This window comes from Notechis scutatus, chromosome 4, assembly GCF_049901735.1.
Source record: "Notechis scutatus isolate UNSWTSFEM ecotype Mainland chromosome 4, rNotScu1.2, whole genome shotgun sequence".
NCBI classification, from domain to species: domain Eukaryota; kingdom Metazoa; phylum Chordata; class Lepidosauria; order Squamata; family Elapidae; genus Notechis; species Notechis scutatus.
The window spans coordinates 23,899,796-23,926,929 of NC_142012.1; the positions used below are offsets into that span (position 1 = coordinate 23,899,796).

At 38.1% G+C, this 27,134-nt stretch overlaps 1 protein-coding gene across 1 annotated transcript; it reads left to right on the top strand.

Moving 5' to 3' along the window:
- Positions 1 to 1,563: 1,563 nt before the first annotated feature.
- Positions 1,564 to 27,066, top strand: HADH (hydroxyacyl-CoA dehydrogenase). The gene is made up of 8 exons (XM_026668671.2): positions 1,564 to 1,703; positions 8,368 to 8,496; positions 10,001 to 10,158; positions 17,253 to 17,379; positions 18,988 to 19,077; positions 20,326 to 20,398; positions 25,226 to 25,342; positions 25,953 to 27,066. Exons 1-8 carry the CDS (start codon positions 1,587 to 1,589, stop codon positions 26,069 to 26,071), a joined length of 930 nt encoding a protein of 309 aa, XP_026524456.1. The 5' UTR covers positions 1,564 to 1,586; the 3' UTR covers positions 26,072 to 27,066.
- Positions 27,067 to 27,134: the final 68 nt, after the last annotated feature.

Consider the following 27,134-nt stretch of genomic DNA (forward strand, 5'->3'; position numbering starts at 1 on the left):
AGTGATGAGAATTAACTTTATTTTTTTTTTTTTGCGTTGTTTCTGGTGAAGGCTCAGGTTTTACAGAACCAATTTGAAAATCCTTGAAATAGGAAACAAATATTCATGTTAAAATACATTCTGAAGCCTTCGTTTGGGACAATGATGGCTAACCTTTTCGTCGTCGCGTGCCAAAAGTCGCACTCATAATGCAATGCACGTGACACCCCCCCCACACGCACACCAGTTGCCTCTGCATGCGTGCGCCTCTTGCACATGCCCCACACCTCTGCGCATGTGCATCTCCCACGCACACCCCACCCCTCACACATGCGTGGCAGTTACCCAACAATCAGCTGGCTGGCAGGAGGCACATGTGCATGTGCAGTGGACCTGATCCAGGCCAACGGCTTGCGTGCTGGCAGAGATGGCTCTGCGTGCCACTTCTGGCACGCGTGCCATAGGTTCGCCATCATAGGTTTAGGAAATGAGAATTACCAAATACTGAATTATTTACTTAATTGCTTTTATTATAAATGTAAAATTTACTGAAATTTATATTCTGTAATCTGAGGGAAATAAAGTAAAATCATGTATTTTATGGTAGTAAAAGCCCACATCATTAAATATATGTAATGTTCTTTTTAAAGTGAAAGTGACAGCGATGTGGAAGTTGAAATTCAAGAACCTTGAAATAGGTAAACTGAGGACCCAGATTGTTGGGGGGCAATATGCTGACTCTAAACTGCTTTGAGAGGGCTGTAAAGCATTGTGAAGCAGTATATAAGTCTAAGTGCTATTAAGCAAGAGAAAGTTGATGAAATAGTTTTAAGATTCGGCTATTTCCAAGAACTGTTCATCAAAAAGTGTTAAAATATTCAGGGGAAAAAACCGTGGGTGGGTGGGAAATATAGCGCAATGGAATTCAAACCATTCCTGAACAACGTTATAATCCGATTTGTAGAATTATATTGCAGATTGCAAACTCAAATCATCGTCTTAACTAAGTGAAAGCATCTTTTTAACAGACATGTGTCTACTACACTTTCGATAATGGCTCCTACGCCTTGAAAAACAAATGGTGAAATATTTAGCCTAAGCAAATCCTGGCAAGTCCTATTTGGAGGGTGGTATCCCAATATATCTCGACCTTGGTGACTTGAAGAAGTGTGGACTTCCAATTCCCCAAAAGCTGGCTGGAGAATTCTGGGAGTTGAAGTCCACACCTCTTCAGGTCGCCAAAGGTTGAGAAACAGTAAGGTACTCGAAGGAGAATGCCCTGCAGTTCAAAAGCAAGAGGTTTTCTTGCTGGCAAATGAGGTCTGCCAACCGACGGAGTCTGCAAAACAAGGAGGCGCCGAAGAACCACCGAAGGCGCCGCAGAGAGAAAAGCAGGCCTAGGCCGCCACTAGCCAACCTGGCCAGCCTCAGCCTTCCTGACTAAAGGCAAATGGGAGGAACGAGCAGGAAGCTCGGCCCTCGGGTCTGCAGCATCGCGCTGGATTTGTCGGCGCTGGCCCGCCCATCCTCGGCTGCCTCTAGGGCCGGCTACGCCCCCGCCGCTGCCTCCTCCTCCTCCTCCTCCTCGCACAAGAGCGTGCTTCGCCATGGCTTTCGCGACCCGTCCCTTCGTGCGTCTGGCTTCCACCGCAGCCGCCAAGAAGCTGGTGATCAAGCATGTGACGGTGGTCGGAGCCGGCCTAATGGGCTCCGGGATCGCCCAGGTGAGCTGCCTCACACAGCCGTCAGCCCTCCGGGGCTGCAAATAAGGGGCGTCGGCTGGAGCAGCCCAGTTTAGAGCCTCCCTGGCCCTCCGCCGCCCTTGGTTAGCGCATGGAAAATCTGCTTCTCACCGCGATTGGCTTTCCCGAGCGCTGGGCTAAGAGCCCGAAAATCTGTGCCAAAAAATGCTTTTTATTAATACCAAAACGGAGGGTGATCTTAAGTCATGTTGCAATGGGGGAGGGAATCAAAACCACGAGCAAGAGTCCAGCAGGAGAAGGACACCGCAGCTCTCCAGGAATGTTGGACTACAACTCCGGGAATGCCCACTTAGTTTGTAGTATGGGAATTATACTTCTCATGCAACATGTACTTTACTGTAGAATAGAATAGTTGGGAAATTCTGGGAGTTGGAAGTCCACATGTCTTTACTGGGATTGAGAAACCCAGGTTGCAGGTGGAGTAGAGTTATATCTGTAGATAAGATCCGATTAAGCTGAACTGAAACATAGCTACACTAGTAAGAGAATTGCACATGCCTCCAATGTGGTTTGGGGGTGTGGTGCTCAAGGTATAGTAAGAAAAAACCTTTAGCTGCAAGGGATATGCTGCCTTTTGAATACTATAACTTCCTTTGAAAACCTTAGGAATTATACAGGAAGGTGCTTTTTTCAAGAGGCAATTGGACTTTCTGGTTTTTCTTTGAAGACATTTCGCTTCTCATCCAAGAAGCTTCTTCATCTCTGAAGAAGCTGAAGAACCAGAGCTGAAGAAGCTTCTAGGATGAGAAGCGAAACGTCTTCAAAGAAAAACCAGAAAATCCAATTGCCTCTATGAATAAGCACCTTTGGGACAAATATGACCTGGATGATTGAGAATCTCCATAGACACTCGGAACTTGGAACTTTCAAACTAAGTCTCATCCCAACATTTGTTTTTGTACCAGTGCCATTCCAGAATTTCTTTTTTTATTGAAGAGGCAACAAAAAGTCTCTTATTCCCCCAAAAAAAAACCCTGATAGCCTGTTTTTTTAAAAATACAGTATTTAAATTAAAGCAACTGCGGCAGTTTCCAATAAGAAAAAAAAATTAAATAATAGTGACACTTTAAAAAATCCCCACAAAACATAGCAGTTGAGGACTTTGTATAACTCCTTCTTCTCCGAGGCCTGGTAGAAAATAATGGTTTTAACTATTTCCCAAAGGGACAACCTTAAGGTAAGGCAGATTCATTAATTTTAGGGAAATTTCATTGATATTTGGAACAGTTGAATGATGGAGCCATCTAGTCAAAAAACATGGCCAGCTTCCCTTTGTTGGAATGCTCAAATGGATAAGCAAATAGCTGGCAGAGGAGGTGGGCTCATTGGCTTAAATCAGGGGTCCCTAAACTTTTCAACTCATCAACTACTTCATGAAGTTTCAGATCGTTCATCGACCATTTATTACATAAAAATGAATACTATTTAAGAGTACTATGAATAATAACAACAGCAATAATGGGTAGCTTCGACAAGCCTTGAGAACTGATATTGACCACTTTGGGAGATGCTGGCTTAAATGGACTCTTCCAGCTGTATGATTTTAAATAACAGTTCCAGCAAGTGCGTGTTGAAGTAGTTAGTTGGCAGACCTCATTCGTTTCACTAAACCACAGAAGCACCCGCAGAATGGTAGTCCTATGGCGAGATAGGTGGCAAATAAATTTAGCAAATAAATAAAACTTTTGTCAAAGCAACAGAAGCAGTATTGTGCTATCACAATGCAAGGTCCGTCTTTCATGTGTCCATATTACGTTGCAACACATACACAACACTGTTCTCGGTAAGTTGACAATAACCCCCAGGCAGCTCTGCTGAACAGTATGGAAGTCTCCAAATTGCACAGTACCTTGTTGGTAGGTCTCATTCAAGTATCTAATCATATCGTTCTTTGCTAAGGAATTGATGCAATAAAGATAACTATATCTTTGCACTCTGATCCTTTTTGTTCCAAGTTAGTTGGGGTAAGAAAAAGACAAGTGGACATAGATAGCTTTAATTTGTTATGGCTTGAAAAACAGTTTATAGTTTGGAAGGGGGAGCATTTTTTTTTGGTGCTGGAGAGGCTCCATAAATGGAAAGGAGGAAGAAACCAGAATTGGTATGTAGTGTCCTACTGGCGTGAATGGGCAGAGTTAGGATTTTTTTCTCTCTTTTCCCCCACTGGACCTTTGTGGAGAATGTGGAGCAAAGGTATCTTTTTCACTAAAAAGAAATAACTTTGTTTTAGGGTTTCTGGTGCAGCTTTGGCTCCTTTTTATGACCCCAGATGGTAGGAAACCATACCACTGATGATGTTGAGCAACAATGGTGAAAAAATGGTTTCAAGGGTCAATGAAAAGAAACTGGGTTGTGTGCAGTTCTGGAACTGCAGGCTGCTCATCTCTGGATTAACATTATTTGTGAACTTAGTTGTAGTTTATGCAAGAAAACATGGATATAACAAACTGATGTGCTGTTTGATGTAAATCCAACCATTGTTTTCTACATATAATGTTCTTGGGAAAGAGTCATGAGTAATTTTGGCAAAGACTGTAATATACTGTTGCTTAAATGTGCTTTAAATACCATGGTTAAGCTGATTCTTATTGGGGGAAATTAACCTTATAATATCATGCTAACATGTAATAATCTCTCATCTCTTGTTTGCTATATTTAAATTGGTTGTGTATCAGTTTTTCAGGTCATATTTATTTATGTATTATAATACTTTTCCCGCTCCTAATTTCTACCTCTACCGTCCAACAATTTATAAAATAAGTCCCATGTTCGAAAGTACTCTGTATCTTCTTTTTCTTTTATTTTTAATGTCAATCTGTCCATTCGCACAATCTAAATTTGATTTTTGAATTACATCATCCTCTGTAGGTGTTCCCTCGTTTTTCCAGTACTGTGCAAATACAATTCTTGCTGCTGTCAAAACATGTAGTATCCAATATAAGTTCCCTTTATCATATTGTTCAGGTATTATGCCTAGTAAAAATATTTCTGGATTATAATCTATAATTTGTTTTAACATTTTTTCCAACCATGTATGTATTTTTGTCCAATATTTCTTTACTTTTACACATTCCTTTTTCTTAATTCCATCTATTACTGGCTCTTTTAGGCTGCAATCCAATAGTCTTGTTAGGAGTATGTAACAGGTTGAATGTATCAGGCTACATGTTAATACATTACATGTAGTTGTAAATGAAGTGGTTGCTTTTGAATTATCATCTTGCAAAACATAATTCACCTATGATCCTTTCCAGCTTTTCATTGCTTGCTTTTACTGATTGATTGATTGATTTGTCAAATTAAATTTGATGATTCCTTGGGGATTTAAGCCCTTGAGAACATGATTAATGCCATTTTTAAAAAATAAATCTGCCTATTGTTAGATATTCGTATAAGTACTTCTACAGAAAAGACTAGCCCAGAAATATTTTTGGTAACTTACCTTCCCAGCACAGACTGTGTTTCGTCACTACAGCACATTAGCAACCTGAGACAACTGCATGCTTTGTATGGTTTATTCTTCAAGGGCACCGTTCCTTTGCTGCAAGGGATTAGGTGATTGGTAAGCAAATAGAAGTAACTTTTACACAACTTTTGCAAAGTTATAATTTGGCATTTTTTCATTCTAGAAGCAAGAGTTTTGCATAAGCAGAAAAAAGTCAGAGGTGGTATTCAGCAGGTTCTGACCAGTTCTGGAGAACTGGTAGAGGAAATTTTGAGTAGTTTGGAGAACCGGCAACTACCACTTCTGACTGGCCCCGCCCCCATCTCTTCTCTGCCTCCCGAGTCCCAGCTGATCGGCTGGGTCTTCTTTTGTTGCCCTGCACAGGAGAATGGAGCTGGAAAGCAGTTTAGTGGGGTGGGGAGGGAATGGGATTTTGCAGTAACCTTCCCCCAGGAGTGGGGTGGGAATGGATATTTTACAGTATCCTTCCCCTGCCACACCCACCAAGCCATGCCACGCCCACAGAACCGATAGTAAAAAAATGGGAATAGCAAAGATGAGATCTACCATCTACGGTAGTGAGACATTTGAAACAGGCCAGATGTAGCAAGCTAATGTTGTTAACCATTTCAAACAGAGACACCACTTTTCCCAGCATCTACTTAATTCTAGAAAAACTCCAATCCACCCCCCCCCCCAGCCCAGTTCCCAAGTTAAAATATTACATATATAATTGTCAGAAAGCAATTCCGACTTGTAAACCACTGTTTGGCTGAGGAAGCCTTGCTGGGACATGAGCTAAAAGGTCCGCAAAAACAAAACCTGATTAGTACCTTGGCACTGATTTCCCACAGCCTGGAGAACCCAACTAAGCGTGTAGAGATCTATTTCTTCCTTGAGCAGAGTCAGTTTGTTACTTGATTTAAGTATATAGTGTAGATCTGTGTAAGACTGTTTGGTGGGACACTCTACCAATGGAACAAAGTATTCAGCAGATGGTTTGGTATGGCCCAAGAGAAAGGAAGAGGAAGAAAAATGAGTAGGAGAAGCGTAAGAAGAATATAATATAATATTTCCAATAAATGGAAAAGCTTCATTGACATATGCATTAATATAAATTCACACAATTATATTTAGGGATGTAAAATACGACTGAAGTGTGCAAAATGGTTTCACAATAGCTCTGTGCCATATGCTGCCCATCCTTATCCAGGGCACACCACAGGTATGTGAACATGACGCCCATAATTTCTAACCAGCACGAATGCTGTTGAGAATTTAGGAAATCGAAATTCACATATCTATGAAGTTCAGAAATACTCAGATAGGTTATTAAGAAACATTTTTTGACTAGCATTTGTACAGAGTAATCTCAGACCCATTTTGTATGGGTCCAGTCTGACACCCCTACTAAATGCAGAGGGCAGAGAAAAAATTGGCAATGGAAGGAGAAAATTAATGTTAGCTTCCACGCTAATTTTGTTTTCCCATTATTATTATTTTCATTCATAAATGATTGGTTTCTTCCTTTATGACACATCAGGCATTCTAATGGAAAAGCCTATCTGCTAAGGGCGTTACACCCATTAAAATACCTGCCTTCATATTCACATTTCATAATGATGGATATGGTTGGCTACCATAATTTAAATGTACTACCCATATGGATGATACAAACCATGGATAATTATATAACTTAAAAACTAGTTTTAAAACACTATTGTGCAAATTTCCAAGCACATCATTTTAAGGGACAAATTCATTCTTTGTGTTGAGTCATTGTTATATTAACTATGGTTAAGTAAACCACAATTGGCTGACTTTAGAGAAATTTATAACCCACAGTGGCCAGTTTCACACAATGTTCTAACTCAGTGCAGAGCAAACAATTTTAGCACTCAGCACAGTGTGTGAATCCAGCCTATGCATTACCGACAGATTCCTTTAGAAGGAAGACTTAATGGTTTAAAGATTAAACTTTCCTTACTGGCTTTGGCAAATACATGTTAAAATGTAACTTTTCTAAAAAAAAAATAATTAAGTGTTTCCATTTAAGGCTTTTAGAGAAAAAACAAAGTTTCATCTTTTTTTGCTGATTGCCTTCTAGTAGTGTGGTCATTCCAGAAACAAATCGAGTAAGGTGTTTTATTTCTGTTTGCAATTATACCATCTGTCTGAACCAAGGAAGGCTTGATGCTCCCTTCGTATGTCTCTGTTGTGTTTTGCTTGTACCAAAATCACAGTATAAGTAAGATACAGTACTGTAATTGCCATCTTCTGGACAGCTGGCTTTAATTTTTTTCCTCCATTAAGACTAACAACTATGGAATTATGAAGATGATGGTGTTCATCTAATTTCTTAAAAACAAACCATAATGAAGTAATATCCTAATTAGGACAAGTAGAGATTGATCTTCCAGGTCCTGTCCCTGTATGGAATGTCATATACTAGGATCAAAGAAGCTACCCTTTCCTGTTGCAGGGCCTACCTGTGGCTATCAGATTTGATTGGACAACCATTTGTCTGAAATGATACAGGATTTCCTAATTGAGCAGGGGTTGGGCTAGAAGACCTCCAGGGTTCCTTCCAACTCTGTTATTCTATTATTCTCTGCTGGCATTTTAAAAGGCATTAAAAACTAACACATGGAGGTTGGGAGGTGAATGGAATCCTTGAAATTGTAAATGTTTATCAAAAATTGCCAATATTTTGTGTAGGTCTGATAAATATATTGCTTTGATCTGGAATTTATCCTCCTATTTTGCTTTGTTATTTCCCCCTTGGTTAGCATAGAAGTTTCTGCTTTTACTTAAGTTTTAGTATTTGGGAAGAGTGGACAGAAGTTTGGTTAATTTGAATTTGATTTATTTTTATTAGATTTTGAATTAAGTTCTCTAGGATGGATTCACACTTTAGTCCCTACAAATGTTAGGAGGAGGCTAAGAACTGTATTCAAAGGTGCTTCTGAAAACAGAAGGCCAATCAAAAGATAATGGAGTCTCTTTTTATGGAGCTGGGTCCTTTGCTTGTTCAGGAAGCTTGCTTGGATGATATTTGAGACATACAGTAAATGCTTAAATTTCCACTTACTCCTGATGTTCACCTTAGGGTCCTTCACATTTTTGTAGGAAATGGATTAAATTCTCTTTTTCCTCTCCCTTTCCTATCTTTTTTTACAGGTTGCTGCGGCAACTGGCCACACGGTGGTATTAGTGGACCAGTCAGATGAAATATTAAATAAGTCCAAGAAACAAATCGAGGATAGTCTGAAGAAACTATCAAAGAAAAAGTTTGCAGAGAAACCCGAGGTGACCTTTTATAAATATTGACAAGGGTAGTGTTCTTTTTCATGTTCAGGCCAACTTTCCCCAATATAAAATAAAGGACCCTCAACTGTATTGGGAGGTCACAAGATTAAGGAAGGCTGCTATGCAGAAATAAAATGTTGGAGACATGAGGAAAGCTAAACTAAAACCAAACAGGTATTGATTTTTTTAAAACTTAAATTTTTTTTAAAATCCAACATAAATAACCATTCTAAAAAGTTCTCAAAAAGTGCTTCTGCGGGTTACTTGTTGCATATGCATTTGTAGCCTCTAATCTCCCCTTTGAAGCCAATCCAAAGGGCTTTTACCTACTGAAGTAGAACAACCATACTGCTTCTTTTTGGCCCTTTCAGTGATTTTCTGCTCCAACGCACAGAATACTTGCTTTTAAAGTGCATCAGATGGCTGCTCTCACTGCTTTGTAAGTTTGAGCATTTCAGTAGCAGCCACCTTTTGCTTCAGGCATGTTGCCTTCAAAGCTTGTTGCCTTCAGTGTCTGAAGCCAAAAGTTGAGGCAAGAGGCACCTGCTTTATGCATTAATATTTTTTGAAAGAGATGGTGCAAATGTCCCGATTGTATAGAGTGAAAAGCTCAGATTCAGGTGTGTTGGTGATTGTATCTTTGAAGTTCTGCCATAGTGATAGATATCAGTGCTGACAGTTGGAACATGTGCTGCCAAACAGGGAGGGAATCAGAACAGCTGCACATGGAAAATTGTGTGAAGCCCCAGAGGTGGAATTTCATCATTTATTTGGGCGGGGGGGTGGGGGGGGGGGAGGACATAAAGCTGCCAGTGATTTCATTTTCTCTAATGCATTTTGCTACTTGAAGGACAAACAATAATGTGTTAGTTTCCTGTATCAGTTCAATGTTGCACAAACAGATTCCTAATATTTTATAAAATCACACTCTATTACATGCTTTGATTGTTATTTAAGATTTTTTAATTATTGGCTTTATTGTTACATTTGTGAAATGGGTAGCTATATAAATTTCAGGGTGGATAAAAATCAATTATTTTTTAAAAAGATTTTTTTTTAATTAAATCAGACTTAATTTTTTTATTAAATTTCTTTTAATAAAATGCTTTTGGAGTAAAAATCTAAAAACAGTTTTCTATTTAAAATGCATTAATAATTTAGTTTATTCAGCATGAAATTGAGCTTAGTTATGCAGCATGAGGCTTTATGTTCTGCAATATTGGGACTGTTGGTGAGTTAACAGCGGATCAGAGGAGGTGCCGCTGTGGGACAGAGATGACAGTTGCTCTTTAAAAATTAAGCCTTTTTACTAGTGATTTAAATCGTGATTTAAATCAACTTGATTTAAATCATAATTTAATTGATTTAAATCAAATCCACTCTGATAAATTTGGCAAATAAATAAAGCTCAAATAAACCATGTTAAAGTTGAAGTAAGCTTCTGTTTATGCAGACAAATGTAACACCCAGTAAACAGATTTTATTGCTTTTCCAACTTTTGCAGGCTGGTGTAGAATTTGTTGAGAAGGCCTTAAAGAATATAACTGTGAATACGGATCCGGTCTCTGTGGTCCACAGCACTGACCTTGTAGTGGAGGCCATTTTGGAACACTTAGCCCCAAAAATTGAGCTCTTCAAGACACTGGATAAGTTTGCGGCGGAGTATGTTTTTAAAATTGTTACAGACAAGATAAATACAAAAAGTCATTACTAACTAGAAAGATGAAAATATTAATTTGCACTACTGTACCTTCTGATTATTTTGATGATTAGTCTAAGAACAAAAGTTTAAATATAGGGTTGATTGTTCAGATTTACCCTCCTGTTCACAACCCAAATAAACTTTTCACCAGATGCATAAATAATCTGTTGAAAATATTAACTGTTTTAAGAGAAATGGGGAGAATGAACATTTATTTATTTCAAAGGAAAAGCAGCTTTGCTAGATGCTTTCGTTAAAGAAAACATTACAACCAATTTTGTTAATACCTGGAAAAACTGTTCTTGAGGTGAAAAAAAACCCGAAACTTTGATTTTGGGTTTTGCTGATTAGATAGATTTATTGTTATAGAAATCGCTAGTACATATTACTATGTAAAAGTAAAAAAATTGAGGTTATATATTATTACAATTATTGTATGTGTTAAAAAGAGTCAGAAGTCAATGCTTGTCTTTCTTTTTTCCTTTTCCCCTATACTTTTCTCTCTTCCTTCTGTTTTCACTTTCTTTTTCATTATTTTTGTATGCCTTTATATTTTATATTTCGATAAACTAATAACACACTATATATATAAAATAAATAAATAAAAAATAAAAAAGAACTGGGAGGTTATAGTTAGCTTTGAATAGTTCCACGGGCCACAAGAGCAGCACCTGTTTAATTGATTTTAATACATTTAAATCTTAAATTTAAATAGCCTCCTTCTTCTGTAAGTCTGAAAGTGAAATGGGTGGCATCAGAATTTGATAAATAAATAATAATGAAAAAGAATAGTTTTTGAACATTTGGGTCAAAGGAAAACTGCACATTCTTTTCCAAGTTTGAAAAAAGTTTAATTGATGTGCTAGGGGTTGGGCCCAAAAAACTGGACCCAGCAAGGATGAAAACTAATTTTGAATTTATCGAAATTCAATTTAAATAAACATATACACATAATTCTTAAAGTCCACTTGTTTTACAGCTGTCCAATTACAATGTTGCCGAATGGGGGAGACTTATGAAAGATCCTCATAGTTATGACTGTTGCACTGTCCGTACAATCTTGTCATTGTGATTTGGGCACTTGGCAAGTGGCTCGCAATTATGACATCCACACAGTAACATGAACATCTTTTGTGACTTTCCCTGTCAGCTTCTGACAAGGAAAGTCAGTGGGGAAGTTGACAGGAGGTTGCAAATTGCAGCCACATGACATTGCATCACATAGGATTCGCTTAACAACAGCAATCGGTATGGCCAATCACAGTTGCTGTCATAAGTCATGTGACGTAGTGCTTTGTTACCAAATTGCTTCGTAATGGAGCTTCTGGTCCCAGTTACTGTCATTATGCAAGTACCTATATTCATTAAGTACAACTAGTATGATTTATCTCCTGTATTTAATAATTTTCCTTTGATGTTACATCAGAAGTTAGAATGGAAAGCATCTTTCTGAAAAATTCAGGAGTTACACACTATGAATCTTTGATTGAATTTTAAGTCACTTGTTCCTAAATTCAAATATGGTTGAATGCAGTTCCAAAGTTGTATGGAGACTTAGCGTAGCTTTATTATTCTGACTTTTAATTTTATAGTACAATCTTTTATATTAGCTTTTTTAAAAAAACTTTGTTCTGACCTAGGCTTCACAAAATCACGAAGCAGACTCCTTGTCCCGACAAAGCCCCTTTTTATTAGGCTAATGTCCTATCATTCTGCTATCATTCACATCCAGCAAAGTCCCAGCCAACAGTCTTTCAAGGGTGAATTACAACCACAGACCTTATCAGGCTTGGAGAGTTGCCAGGCCGATAGCTTCCAAGCACAATGCTGTATAAGAAAATCCTTGGCAAGGAGTCTCTTAGAGTCATGCACAAATCTTCACACTAATTAAATGAACTAATTGTTTCCTGCAAACACCACTCCCCTTTTGCTCCTCCTTATTCCCTATGGGAGGGGCCATTCACTGCCCACCTGTGCCTTTACTCCTGAGTCAACCCTTGTTCCTTAAGTGATCCCTTCTAGCAGCTCTGCGCATGCGCATATCAGGAACAGGCTCCAGCTGTTCTTCTGCCCCACTGATCTCCAACTCCGAAGGAAGCTGATAACTGTTGGACGGCCCTGGCCCCATCTCTGCCTCTAACTCAGAGCACTTGTTAAAGCCTTCCTCAGACTCTAGGACTGGCCCATGTTCCTTCCCAACCTCCTCACTGTTCTGCTGGCTGCTGGCGGGCCACAACAAACTTTCTGGCTTAATGCGATAAAAAAGAATACTATTCCCCCTTATTTGCTTTGTCATAGCACTTAGACTTATATACCGCTTTATAGTGCCCTACATCCCTCTCAAAGTGGTTTACAGAGTCAGCATATTGCCCCCAACAATCTAGGCCCTCATTTTACCCACCTCAGAAGAATGGAAGGCTGAGTCAACCTTGAGCCTGGTGGGATTCGATCTGCCAAATTGCAGTAGGAGTAGCTTGCAGTACTGCACTCTAACCACTGCGCCACCAAGGCTCTTCATGCCGAATAAAGCATTCCAAATAATATTTTGTTCACCAGAAGCTGATAATTCATCTTACTTTCATACTGACGGTTCTTATTATTTTAAGATATTCTCTACTCTGTAGGAGAGGTCTGAGTGAAAATACTAACTTCAGAAAGAAAGGAAGTGGTGTAATTCTCCACTTGTGATCAAAGATTAAAAAGATATTCCTACACCGAAGAATCATTCTAGTAAATTATTTAGGCAAAGTCCTATCTCCTTCTTCTTCCAAAGAAAGGTAATCATTGCTGTTTCAGAGGAATTACTGTTCAAAATTGAGCAATTTTATCAAAATATAATTGATAAAATAATCAACTAAATAGATTTTAAGGGTTGATGATGGAATGAATAGAGTACAAGCTCGTTTGATGCTTATATTTTTCATAGATCATTATATCCATATCGTTCCTTTTAATAGCAAACTGAAACAACTGATAGCAGAGTAGGTTGAATTTTGACAGCCACATTCTGCAAAGTGTAGAAAAAAATTGTAAGATGTGTTAAAAATAATAATAAGGCAGGTGATCAAAGAGTGATAAGAATCTAAAATAACTGAATTAGGATTGAAGCACAGAATTTGGAGGAACATAGAAAAAGGCCAAAATTGGGCTAGAGATGGAATGGTGTATTTTGAAAGAAAACTTATCAATCAGGAATCCTAAAGAAGTGAACTGTATCAATTTTTTTTGCATTTTTAAATATAAATAGCATATTGCAAAGCCTCATGCTGCAGTTTACTTCCCAGTTCCAGGTGTCTGATTTTAAGCTTACCTTCAAAGAACAAGAATGGCTATATTCTTGTGCAAATCTTTTGAAAAGCAGGAATATAATTAGTCCTGTACATTTCATCAGGGAAGAGTAATATTTAAGGCTAGCCATTCAATGGGATCTGGGGGAATGGTGCGGGCCAAGAGGTGGAGCTCTCGCCCCACAATCAGGAGACTGTGTCTTCGATCCTAGGTAGAGGCAGATATTTCTCTCTCTGGGCACACTGGGAGTATATCTGCTGAACAAAACTCCGCCCTGGCAACAGGAAGGGCATCTAGCCATTAAAACACTCTTCAGTTGCCCAGACTCCACCCTGCAAGGGGTTATCAAGATGATGATGATGATGATTCAATGGGATCTTGGGAATTGCATTCCCAAAAGTTGGAGAGTCAGGAGAAAGAGGGTGGACCCAGGACAAGAACTATAAAAACTAAAATACAATTAAAATACAATGACTAAGATTACTTTATGTATGTTTAATAATGGTCACATCCTGTCATATTAAATTTAAACTTTAGCAGCATCTTTGATAAGGCGGTGCGACTTTTAGTGGCTGTTCATTGTACCACCTTATTTTAAATTCCTGTTACATGCATTGGATGATGAAATAGTGCACAAATCTTTTCTAGTAATCATGGAATCTAGAAGTTGAGTTTATGCATTTTTCCTTTCTTTTAGCCTTGAGTTGCTAGTATGTTCATATTTTAATGATTACTCTTTGAGTTTATTATAAACTTGACTTATCAGAGAGATTAGATTCTTGCTGAGCTTGAAATGAACAATGACATAAGTATTTTTCCCCCTGTTGGTTCCTTTTGTGTCAGATGATGCTACAAATACAGCAATAGTTTTATTCTTTTGGGGAATACTTCAATTTTAAAGGATATCTAACTGGTTATAGATGCTAAAATATTTGATTTCTAAAAGAGAATGCCATGTGGATTGTTTATTAGGAAAGGAAGGCTTGACTATTTGAGGTTGTCTACCTGTTTATTTTTTACCCTGCTTTTATTTTTTACTACTCAAAGTGGGTACATAATGTTCCCTTCTACATTTGCTTTCATAAACATATGTGAGGGGTCGGTTGAGCTAGAGAGAGTGACTGGCTCGAATTCACCTTAGTGGCTTCTATGTCTACGAGTGGACTAGAACTGGGCATGGCTAGTCTAGTGAAGAGAAGGACCAGGGGAGACATGATAGCAGTCTTCCAATATTTGAGGGGCTGCCACAGAGAGGAAGGGGTCAAGCTATCTTCTAAAGCACCTGTAGGCCAGACAAGGAATAATGGATGGAAACTGAACAAGTAGAAATTCAACCTGGAAATAAGGAGAAATTTTCTGACAATGAGAACAAACAACCCATGGAACAGCTTGCCCTCGGAAGTTGTGGGAGCTACATCACTGGAGGCTTTCAAGAAGAGATTGGACTGCCATTTGTCAGAAATGGTGTAGGTCTCCTGCTTGGGCAGGGGGTTGGACTAGATGACCTGCAAGATCCCTTCCAACTGTGTTAATCTAAGAACTCTCGGTCACTGAGATTTTCTTAAAATATTATTAAAGCACCTCATCACAGTCTGTGGAGTAAGTTTGTACATTTGTAGCTTTTATAAAATTATCATCACTAAACTTTGGGAATGTATTCATTATTTTTTCCATTGTGTACACCACCGGCATATGTTCATGTGCGTCTGTTCTTAGAAGGAAGGAACCAAAAACAGTAAAAGGAAAGATCAGAGGGAAATGAAATGAAGTTAGAGGGCAGTTAGTGAATGTAGGAAATGCAGAAGAGAATGCAAATTGCCTGTAGCTAACGTTCTTATGGGTACAAGAATGTGGATTTTTCAATAATTATTTTGCTACTGAGCATTCTGTCTCCTCTCTCTCTCTCTCTCTCTCTCTCTCTCTCTCTCTCTCTCTCTCTCTCTCTGTCTCTGTCTCTGTCTCTGTCTCTTTCCCTCCTCCCTCTCTCTTAATTAAATATAAAAATTAAAAAATACATAAAATTATACAAGAGGGAAACAGAAGCTAAAGCAAATATAAACATACAAAAGGAATGTTTACAGACATGCCTTTATCTCTAAATGTTTCATTGCAGTCATTTATGATTGGCCTATAGTATTGTAATCCTGTAGACCATTACAAATTACAGATTTAAATCTGGAACCATGTGTTTGTGTATCTGATGCAGAACCATCTATCTTTTAACTGTAAATCCATTTTCTTTGTGCAGATGTCAACTCCCATGTAACTGAGATAGACTATAAACGACTGAAAATATTGAATCTCAAGTTTGAGTTAATATATGTAATAGCTTCTTATAGAAATGAAACAAAAATGTAAATAAAGAATTTACAGGTAGTCCTAGACTTATGATTACAATTGGGATCAGTCATTAAGTGAGTCATCAAGTGATCAGATTCAATTTTATGACAGTTTTTACCATGACCATTAAGCAAATCATGTGCTTTTTAAGTGAATCACACAATTGTTAAGCAAATCCATTTTCCCCAATTGACTGCTTGTCAGAAGTTGGCTGGGAAGACTACAAATCATGATCATCTAATTGCAAGATGCAGCAATTGTCATGAGTAAGAGGCAGTTTTCAAGGACCCAGATTTTAATCATGTAACCCTGGGGGTAGTGCAATGAATATAAGTTCAAGCACAGGTCATACGTTACTTTTTCTGAGACTGTAATAATTTAAAACTATCATGAAATGAATGAGTATCTGAATTGATTGCTTGTTCATCCATATAAAGTGCAATGAGGTCATTTCTAAAATATTAGGGGGGAAAGGTAGGATTTATAATATAATAATAGTAATAATCTTTAAAAGGATGTAATTAAACTTGATTTTTTAAACCTCCCCTATTTTAATTTATGGGGGCAAAACAAGCAAAAAAAATCCATAAACAAAAAAGAAATATATACATAGATATAATATTTTGAAAACCAATTTAAAAAAAAACAAAATAAAAATTTCAAAAGTGCAAACTAGCAGTCCCTTTTTTTCTTGCTTCCCTTTATTTCCCCTCCGGCCATTAATTGGTACTTGAATATTTTTAAATTTTACTTTACACAATATTACTTGGATCAATTGCTAGTGCCCATTATCAATAGGAAATGACCACTATTTGCACATCCTAGGTTTCATTTCCTTCTAATTTAATTGTTTACTGCTAGGGAAGCTCCAAATTTGCTCCAAATCAACTTGTATGTATACTCTTCATTATTTTAATTTAACTATTGAAAGAACCAAGTAGCTTTTCTCCAGGAAGATCCATCTCTTTCTATCCAAATTTTAGAGGTAGAAAGGAACGTAATGATAAATAATTAATTGTTTGATTGGGGAACAACATTTTGAATTAAAAGTATTTTTAAATGTTTTATTGATTTTCTCTTGTTTACATTTTGTTAGTACATCGTGTCATCTGGCTTATTTAATTGCTTAACAGTACAGGTTACATTCTTAATCTCCACCTCTTTTTTCCAACCACTGGTAAAATAAAGTCCATGTTTGATAATATTCTGTGTCTTCTTTTTGTGTTAATAGTCAGCACACGTCTGTCCATTTCAGCACAGTCTAGTATCTTCCTATTTATCGCTTCGTCTCGTGATGTTTCTTCATTTTTCCAATCTTGTTGAATTAAAAGTAAATTATTGTATTAAATTAAAAGTAAAACATTGTTAGATGTTTGTAGAAAGAAGAGCTGCAACTAACATAAGGTGAATGTTGTTTTCTCCCCAGGCATACAATATTTGCTAGCAACACTTCATCTTTGTCAATCACAGCCTTAGCTAATGCTACCACTCGGCAAGATCAGTTTGGTGGTTTACATTTTTTTAATCCGGTACCTCTCATGAAGCTTGTAGAGGTAAGGAATCTTAAGAGTGTTCTAAAATGAATCTTGTGTCGTGTTCAATGCATGCTGCTATTTAAATGTTAATTGAGTTATTTATGAGCATAATAAAGCTGGGATGCAAATTAATAATGGAAATAAATATATAAGTAAAATTTATCGTTTGGATAAAATAGCCATTTGGTTTAAGATTCTGTCCCAACAGTGTCCAAGCAGATACCAAAGAGAAATACAGCAATGAGCGAAAAAAGGACTTCAGGCATTGAGTGCCTTGAATCTATGGAGCAGGGGTGTCAAACTCGCAGCCCGTGGGCTGGATGCATCATGTGCTGGTCACACCTACCCCTGTTTTAGCGAAGGGGAAAAAGTCACGATACGTCACGTGATGACAAGACGCTGCGAGTTTGACACCCCTGCTTTGGATATTGAATATTGATATTGAATACATATTCAAGAATACAGGTAGTCCTCGACTTACAACAGTTCATTTAGTAACCATTCAAAGTTACAACGGCATTGAAAAAAGTGACCTATGACCCTTTTTCATGATCAGAATTCAGATACTTGGCAATTGGTTCATATTTCTATGACTGCAGTGTCCCGAGGTCATGTGATCAGTTTTTGCGACCTTCTGACAAGCAAAGTCAATGGGGAAGCCAGGTTCATTTAATAACTGTGCTACTAACATAACAAATGCAATAATTCACTTAACAACTGTGGCAAGAAAAATCGTAAAATGGGGCAAACTCACTTAACAAACGTCAGAGAAGTGGTGAAAAAGAAGTTCCTTGTCATAAAACTACAGGTGGTCCCCGACTTAACGACCATGATTGAGTCCAACATTTCTGTTGTTAAGTGAGACATTCATTAAGTGAGTATTGCCGTATTTTATGACATTGTCACAGTTGTTAAGCAAACCACCACAGTTGATCAGTTGATAAGTAACCTGGTTGCTAAGGGAATGTGGCTTCCCCAGTGATTTTGCTTGTCAAGGGGATCACTTTGGGAGACAGCAACAGTCATAAGTAAGAGTCTGTTCTCGAGGATCTCAATTTTGATCACATTGTCATGGGGATGCTACAAAGGTCGTAAGTGTGAAAAACGGTCCTAAGTCACTTTATCAGTGCCGATGTAACTTTGAACAATCACTAAATGAACTGGTTTTTTTTTTTTTTTGCATTTTTTTTTATTTTTAATGCAATCATTCCATCTTCAGTTGAACAGTGTGTGATCTGGGTACAAATATCTTTGTTAAACAGTAGTCAAAGTTACAACATCCTTCGTTGCATATTAATTCTGCAATTTTTAACATAGTAATGTCCACCTATTGATTATACAATGTTAACATAATGATATTCAACATGTTAGTCATCATCTTTACTTATCTCTTTTAAGATACCATCTTTTATTTTGTTACCCTATTTCTAACTTCCATTTTTATTATGTAGTTCGGGGGTCGCATAACTAGTGAATGAACTGTTGTAAGTCGAGGACTATCTGAACTTGAGATTTAAAGAAATGAAGTCTGATTTGGTTAATCTCGCTCCTATACCATGATGCAGTATGAAATTGCTTTTGAGATTGTGGAAAGTCTCTTCACTTTGATAGTGTCTTTGCTGCTAGGTTATCAAGACGCCGATGACGAGCCAGAAGACTTTTGAGTCTCTCATGGATTTCAGCAGAGCCGTCGGGAAAAATCCAATATCGTGCAAGGCAAGTTTACCTCAAAATTAAGAATATCAGTGTAGTAGGTTCACACCTGGCCACCCTGAGGATTTTTTGCCTTGATCTCAGTTTGGAAGCACATTTTTTGATGCTAAACCACCCAACCACCTAAGATGGAGGGATATAACATAGTTCTAGAATATTTTATGAAGCCTGGTTTTATTCTAACATGAACCTGGCCTTGTTTTCTCTTTTTTCCCACTATACAATAATGGCAGGTTGATAGTAGCCATCTGTATATGTAACAAAAAGAGTAAGTAATTTGTTTATATAGGCCAGGGATCTCTAAACTTGGCAACTTTAAGACTTGGGGACTTCAACTCCCAAAATTTCCCAGCCAGCACTTGTGGAATTGAAGTCCACAAGTCTTAAAATTGCCAAGACCCCGTGATATAGGCAGTCCTTGCTTATCAGACCCAATGGGGACATGCATTTCCATCGTTAAGAAAAGTGGTTGTTAGGCAGAACATCACATGACTATGCCACCTAGCAATGGCTGTTTTGGTAGTCCTGATTGTGGTTGTTGGGCAAGGACCACACTATTGTTACCACACACCTGCCACATTTGCTGCTGTTTCAGTTCTGAACATCTTTTTCTCCTGCACTCCACCTCTGCTGCCTACCCAGTGGTGGGATTCAATTTTGTTTACTACCGGTTCTGTGGGCCTGGCTTGGTGGGCGTGGCAGGGGGTGGTATTTTCTGGTTCTCTGAACTACTCAAAATTTCCTCTACCGGTTCTCCAGAACTGGTCAGAACCTGCTGAATACCACCTCTGTGCCTACCCCTATCATCCCCCCTGCTCTCCCCAGCTGGCTTTCATAGTCTTCTTCCTCCTACTGCTTTTGAGGTGCACCTGGTCTCTTCAGGAGGCCAGAGGTGGCAGTGAGAAGAGCTTGGTGTGAGGGATTGCAGGGGTAGGAAACAGAGCGTGGGACTGCCAAAAGAATGGAAATGGGGGAGAGAGACAGGTGGGTGGGAAGAACCGAAGTACATACTATAGCTGTAAATGAGTCTGCCAAGCACCCAAATTTTGATCAGCAGAGGGTGCTGCAACAACCATAACTTTGAGAACTGTCCATAACTACCATTCATTCAGCAATGGCTTGGCAAAACAACAGAACTTTGAATGGTTATTGAATGAAGAATGTTAAGTGGGGACTGCCAGTAATACTTATATTGTAAAAGTGATCTATTTTACCATAAATCCTGGTGAGGTTTTTTTTTTCTCTTCATAGGATACTCCTGGCTTTGTTGTGAATCGACTTCTTCTGCCTTACCTGATGGAAGCAGTTCGGCTTTTTGAGAAGGGTAAAGTTATAGAAAATTGTCAATCTACCCACATACATGTACATCTCCACCAATATTTGGGACTGCAACCCCCACCACCTTGCCTATGTTTTTTTTTTTTAATCTTATAGCTGACTTTGGTTCTAGTGAGAATTAAGCAGTTTTTTCTTGTGCCTGTCTCCTCTTTTCACTTCCATGTCTTTTATGACCAGCATGATTTTACGTCAGTCACCTCAGTCACTCTGTTTCTCAGCCCAACCCACCTCACAGAGTTGTTGTGGGGAAAAATGGAGGAAGATGGTATGTTGGCTGTTTTGAGTTATTTGTAAAAATAATAAAGGTGGGTTACAAATATCTACAAAGGTGGGTTTACAAATAAAATGTCTTTTCCTAAGAATAAAAAGGCCCAATCAGGTGACATTTAGCCATTTCCCAAGATTTCAGGCTTTGTAAGATTATTTTAAGGATTCTTGAGGTATCTTGGACAACAAGAGATACCTCTCCCCTTAGATCGTGATCCTTCTAGCAGATAGTAACTTCTAGCAGAGATAGATGATGATAGATGATAGATAGATAGATAGATAGATAGATAGATAGATAGATAGATAGATAGATGTGTGTGTGTGTGTGTGTGTGGGTGGGTGGATGGATGGATAGAAGGAAAGAAACAAAGAAAAAAGAAAAAGAAAGAAAGGAAGAAGAAAGAAAGAAAGAAAGAAAGAAAGAAAGAAAGAAAGAAAGAAAGAAAGAAAGAAAGAAAGAAAGAAAGAAAGAAAGAAAAATCTTTATTGGCCAAGTGTGACTGGACACACAAGGAATTTGTCTTGGTGTAAATACTCTCAGTATAAAGAAAAGGTACATTCGTTAAGAATCAAGAATCATAACGTACAACACTTAATGATAATCATAGGGTACAATCAACAATCAAATCATACTAGGAAACAGTCTATATAAATCGTAAGGATACAAGTGACAAAATTACAGTCATACAGTCATAAGTGGAAGGGGATGGGTGATAAGGAGTGATGAGAAGATTAACAGTAATAGTAGTACAGACTTTGTAAATAGTTGGAATAGTGTTGAGGGAATTATTTGTTTAGCAGAGTGACGGCTTTCAGGGGGGAAACTGTTCTTGTGTCTAGTTGTTCTGGTGTGCAGTGCTCTATAGCAGGGATCCCCAACCTTTTCGACGCCGCGGCCCGGTTCCGACATCAGCTGGGCGCCGCGGCCCGGTAGGCCGGCGTCAACTGGGCGCCGCCATCTTTTATGACGAAAAGGCGCTTCCGGTGACGTCACGGAAGCGCTGTTCATCATAAAAAGATGGCGGCCTAGCGCTTCTGGTGAGCTTTTCGGGTAGAAATGGCTTTCACCCGGAAAAGCTCACCGAGCGCTGGCGCCGCCATCTTTTATGACGAACAGCGCCCGGTGAGCTTTCACCCGGAAAAGCTCACCAGAAGCGCTTTTTACCAAAAAAGATGGCGGCGCCCAGCAACCAGCGGCCCGGTAAGGCTTGTTCATGGCCCGGTACCGGTCCGTGGACCGGCGGTTGGGGACCCCTGCTCTATAGTGTTGTTTTGAGGGAAGGAGTTGAAAGAGTGTATGTCCGGGATGTGAGGGGTCTGTATACTAATAGTGTTTGGTTGTATGAAACCAAAAATTATTCCTTGATAAGTTGGTACCTTCCACAGTATTATGTCCTTCATCCACACTAGACCCAAACTGAGGAAGTCTTTGCAAAGCCCCTGGGAGAAATCTTAGAATGAAGCTGCTTTATTTAGGAGTCTTCCGTTGTTTTCACATAGATAGACCCTTCAAAAAGCTCACTAGTTCATGTAGTAGGAATTACTGTTTCTAGTGTAGCTGAACAAAACCTTACATACAGAATTATTTCCAAACAAAAGCTATTCAGTCGGGCAGTAAATCAAAATATGCATGTTCCAGCCAGAGGTGTATGTTTGGGGAAGAGCAGGAAAAAGCCAAGGACCAGCCCCCTCAATCTTTCCATCTCTTTACTTTTCCTATCTTCCTGTAGCTGTCATTGCCAAACTCCTTGTCTTCAAGGGCATCATATCCAAACAGCCCATCCACTTCCCTGGTCTTCCCACCACTTCCTTTCCCTGCCTCCCTTTAGTTATCTATGATACCCAGTCATCCTGCTCCCACGAAAATCTTTCCTGGCGGGAGGCACTGGGGAGATTCCAAATAGGGGAGCCAGCCTGCTGCACTTTTTGCCACGTTGGAAGCAAAGATATTGACACAAACCTGGAACAATCCAAATGTTCCTGATTTTGTTTCTGCTGAGCAACAGCGCACCCAGAATTGTTTGGCAAAATACATTTTCCATTTCGTGCACATCCCTAAGAGACCTCTTTCAAATTTCTGTTTAAATGACAATGAGTGCAAAAAAATTCATTTCCTTCCAGCCAATTTTGTTATGTAGGGTAATGTGTGTTCTGTATCTGCTGGGTTTTTTTTAAAATAAAAACCCTCTCCATCTCCATTTCCAAAAGCTTCTTGTGACATTAGGGAAATAAATTTACATTCTGGTGCTTATTGATGGAATTGGAAGTACGGTATAATTAGCTTTTTATGTTCCTAGAAAAATCCATCTTAAAATTATAGTTGCAATGCTGAATGAAGTAAGGTTTCATTTTGCAAGCGATTGACCTAAAAGTGCTGAACCTGGTGAGATTGTGAGCATACAAGCAAACAAAAGGGTGATGGGGTTTTCTAATCCCTGGAATAGATTAATTGATGTCAACTAAATTGAACTAGGCTCAGTGTCTAAGATGCTGATCTTGTCAATCAGAAAGATCGGCAGATTGGCGGTTCGAATCCCTACCACTGCATAATAGAATGAGCTCCTGTTACTTGTCCCAGTTTCTGCCAACCTAGCAGTTCAAAAGCATGTAAAAATGCAAGTAGAAAAATAGGGACCACTTTGATGGGAAGGTAACAGTGTTCCGTGCGCCTTCGGCATTTAGTCATGCCAGCCACATGACCACGGAGATGTCTTAGGACAGCGCTGGCTCTTTGGCTTTGTAACGGAGATGAGCACCGCCCCCTAGAGCTGGAAACAACTAGCACGTATGTGCAAGAGGACCCTTTACCTTTTAAAGTAGAATAGAACAAAGGTCTTAGTTTTTTTAAGGTGACTCTCCATGACTTGATTCCAAAACTACCACAAAACTGCCTTGAGGAGTGCCTTTTGTGAAAAATTGGAAGTTTCCTAACTTTGGATGATTTTTTACTCAATTTTCTGCAAGTTTAGTGCCCTCCAAATGTTTGGCCTTCAATGACCAGCATGACAATGAGTGGATCATGTGGAATTATGCAAACTGAAGTCCACACACCTGGAGAGCAGCCAGGATGGGGAAGATGTGTGCTGCTTGTTGCCGTGTTGCTGGAAATACAGGATAATTATTGTCCTTTTCTTTCAAACCTAAGAGTCAGTTAACTCTTGAAGTAAGCTGTGTGTTCTTCAAAGCAAGCATGGCTGCTATATAAAGAGCTAAAGAGAACTTTCCTCTCTAACTATTCAGGATTAAGCTCCCTTTTATGATTGTCTGCTATTAAGAATATTATTTCAAACATTTTGTTTGGAAGGCAGCCTTTCCTCTCTTTACAGATGAAAGACTTCCATTATCAAGATCCTGTAAATATATTTTAGATATTAAATGCTTCCTTTGTAGATCTTATAAGTGTTTTTTAGCTTGTGAAGCAAGATTAGCTGTATTTCTTGCTTATCCATCAACAAATATTGCTAATTACTCCTCAAAGGCAGAATAAGAATAAATTAGTGATTTTTAAAAAAAAACAAAGGACTGATTTTGAATAAAGAACTTTTTCTCAAAAATATTGCCACAAAACGTTGCATTCCAAATTTAATCAACCATTACATTTGCACAACTGGATGGGTTTATTTTCTGATTTGAAACTTTTTAATTTATTGAACTTCATTTAATGGTAGTGCTTGAATCCAGCTATCGTTTTGACTTTAAATACTTTATAAGAGGGAATTGAAACACATACATTCAAATGATTGTTACAAGAAATAGGGTAGCATCTAATTAAAATAATGTTTTAATTGTCAGATTACACTGGCAATGTTTTATGGCTTAATGTGGAATAGATAAAAGCTGACAGGCTTTTTCCAAAATTTCACTTTGCTGAGAACATTTTCTTCACTGAAGTAGAAAACTTGTGGGCCACATGCTGCCAACATTTGGTAAAATATGAGAAAGTTAACATTAAAAAAAAGAACAAAAATGCTTATGATAAAGTAAATACGATTAATATATCTCCATTATTCAGAAGACAAAGCCTTTAACTGTCAGACCTGGAAAAATGTGTATATCTGGTTTTGTAGATCAGCCATGTAGTAATTGCCATTGGGATGATTTAGCATATGTAGTGAATGCCAGACTAGAAGTGGGTTTCTGTGTAATTCTCACTTTCTTGGTGACTGTTATTCTTGCCGTTGCAATGCATGAGACTTGTTCGTTAGAGACACTGATAGGTAGCTAGGTAAATATACTCAAAGGGAAGCCATTTTGAACTATGGGTAAGAAGCTTCTACTGTATATTGGATGCTTCTCTGGCCCACAGTTTCGGAGGGTTTGTGATATAATAATGCAGTGTCTTAGTCAACACTCTTCTGCAAAACTGCTGATTTACTATAATTTTGATTTGGAGTTGTGTTGTGTTATGTAGTGCTATAAACTTGATTCTTGTTCACCAACAAGAGTCACTTTTAGTGATATGGGCAGCTATATAAATTTGATGGATGAATAAAATAAAGAAGAGAGATAGAACTCTGCCAATTCAACGGTTAAATCTTTTGTCTAGGAGATGCATCAAAGGAAGATATTGATGTTGCCATGAAACTTGGGGCAGGTTATCCTATGGGCCCATTTGAACTCTTAGACTATGTCGGCTTAGATACCAGTAAATTCATTGTAGATGGTATGTATATCATTCTGTTTGAAAACGTAAAAACAGTCACGCTGGATAAAAAATTACTTGTTTTTGATGTGCAATGTTTCACACAGTGCCCTAATGCAACAAATGTGATCAGTTTGTCTCTGCTTACTATTCTGATATTGTTTCTACGTATAACTGTGGAACCAAAGCAAGGGCCAGAGCCAGGCTTGACTGGCCAATACAACAGAAGATAAAAACATGAGAACCCTATGAATATTTATCCACTTCTTCAATTTTTAAGAGTATTATGAATAACCTGAGATTTGTTATGTGTAAAAATCCCAGAAAAAAAGATTAATAATCCAATTCCTTTGTGATCACTTTGTTATTTTGACCTCCTAAGTTGTCTATAGGATTAAGTTAACTACCTTAATGTTAACTTAACTAGAAAATAGTCTTCTTTAAAAGGGTTGCAATATTTGAACTGAAATTCTCTTGTTGCTTTGCGTACAAGTATGGCAGCCAGCTTTATCACTTTATTAAAAAATGTAATTAGTTTTGAATGAAAAGGTTTGAAAAATATATAAATATCTGTGACACGTTATCAGATTGAGGTGTTAATGCCTGTATGTTTTTCCCTCTCTCTAATCAGGATGGCATTCATTGGAACCGGAAAATCCTCTTTTTGCTCCAAGCCAGGTTCTAAATCAGTTGGTAGAGGAGAAGAAACTTGGAAAGAAGACTGGTGAAGGATTTTACAAATACAAATGAACTTTCCAATGTGCCATGTTTTTCTGACACGCATAAGGAAAGCTGCTGAGCATTTCCATACAGTATTTGTAATACTGCTTAATCAGGGCCATAAAAACCAGTCAGTGCTGTATCTTGATTATAAAGGCTAAGCAATTTATTTCCACAATGTAGCCTTATGGTATTTTAAATCACTGGGATTTATTCGGAGCTTTACACATTGAAGTGCCTTTTTCGAAATTACCATGGATCTAAACACATCTCAGATTTATAATCCTCCATCCAACTAGTAGAAATTTTAATATGAATAAAATACTTCAAATATAGTTGCTTTGATTCCCCCACCCCCACCAGTAGGTGGCAGTGTAAAAGCAGAATATGAATTTAACATTTTCCTTTTCAGCACTTTATTCAGTAATAAATTATATTCCTTTAGTATATAGCTAGATTCAGCACATATACCATTTATTCTTTTTTTTTCTTTTTATGCCTTTGTATATCAATCAATTTGCATGTCTGTGTCTGCATCATAGAACACAAGTTTGCTACAGAATATGAACAGCAAGAAGGCAGGAGGGACTTTTTTTAAAAACAGGAGAAAAGATAACTTCCATGTTAAACAAATATAAATAGACCACCTTAAAATGTAATACTAAATGGTAACTTGCAGGAATTGTTTTGACATTGAAAAATCAATACAATGCAGTGGTTAAGTCAATGAACAAGCAACAGGAAATAACAGGTTGTATCTATCCGCAGCCGTGGAAAATCAAAGTATTTTGGGGTGAGTGGAAAGATAAAATGGAAAGCTAGTTTTGCCAGTTGTGGAGAAAAATGCAGTTTATAAATCTAATTAACAATGTTCTGTAGTAGGACAGAACAATAGCATTGCCCTTAATGGTTGAGAACCTGCCTTCAGTTCTGATGTGCCCATCAGAATCCTTGGAGTATCTTAATGAGGATTTAAATTTGAAAAAAAATCTTGACTTAAATAAAAAGCAAGACATGATGCTAAATACTAAGTACTGAATTGGTATGATTCTCTTAGTATTGTTGGGATTTTGTTAAGTAGCAATCTCATTTA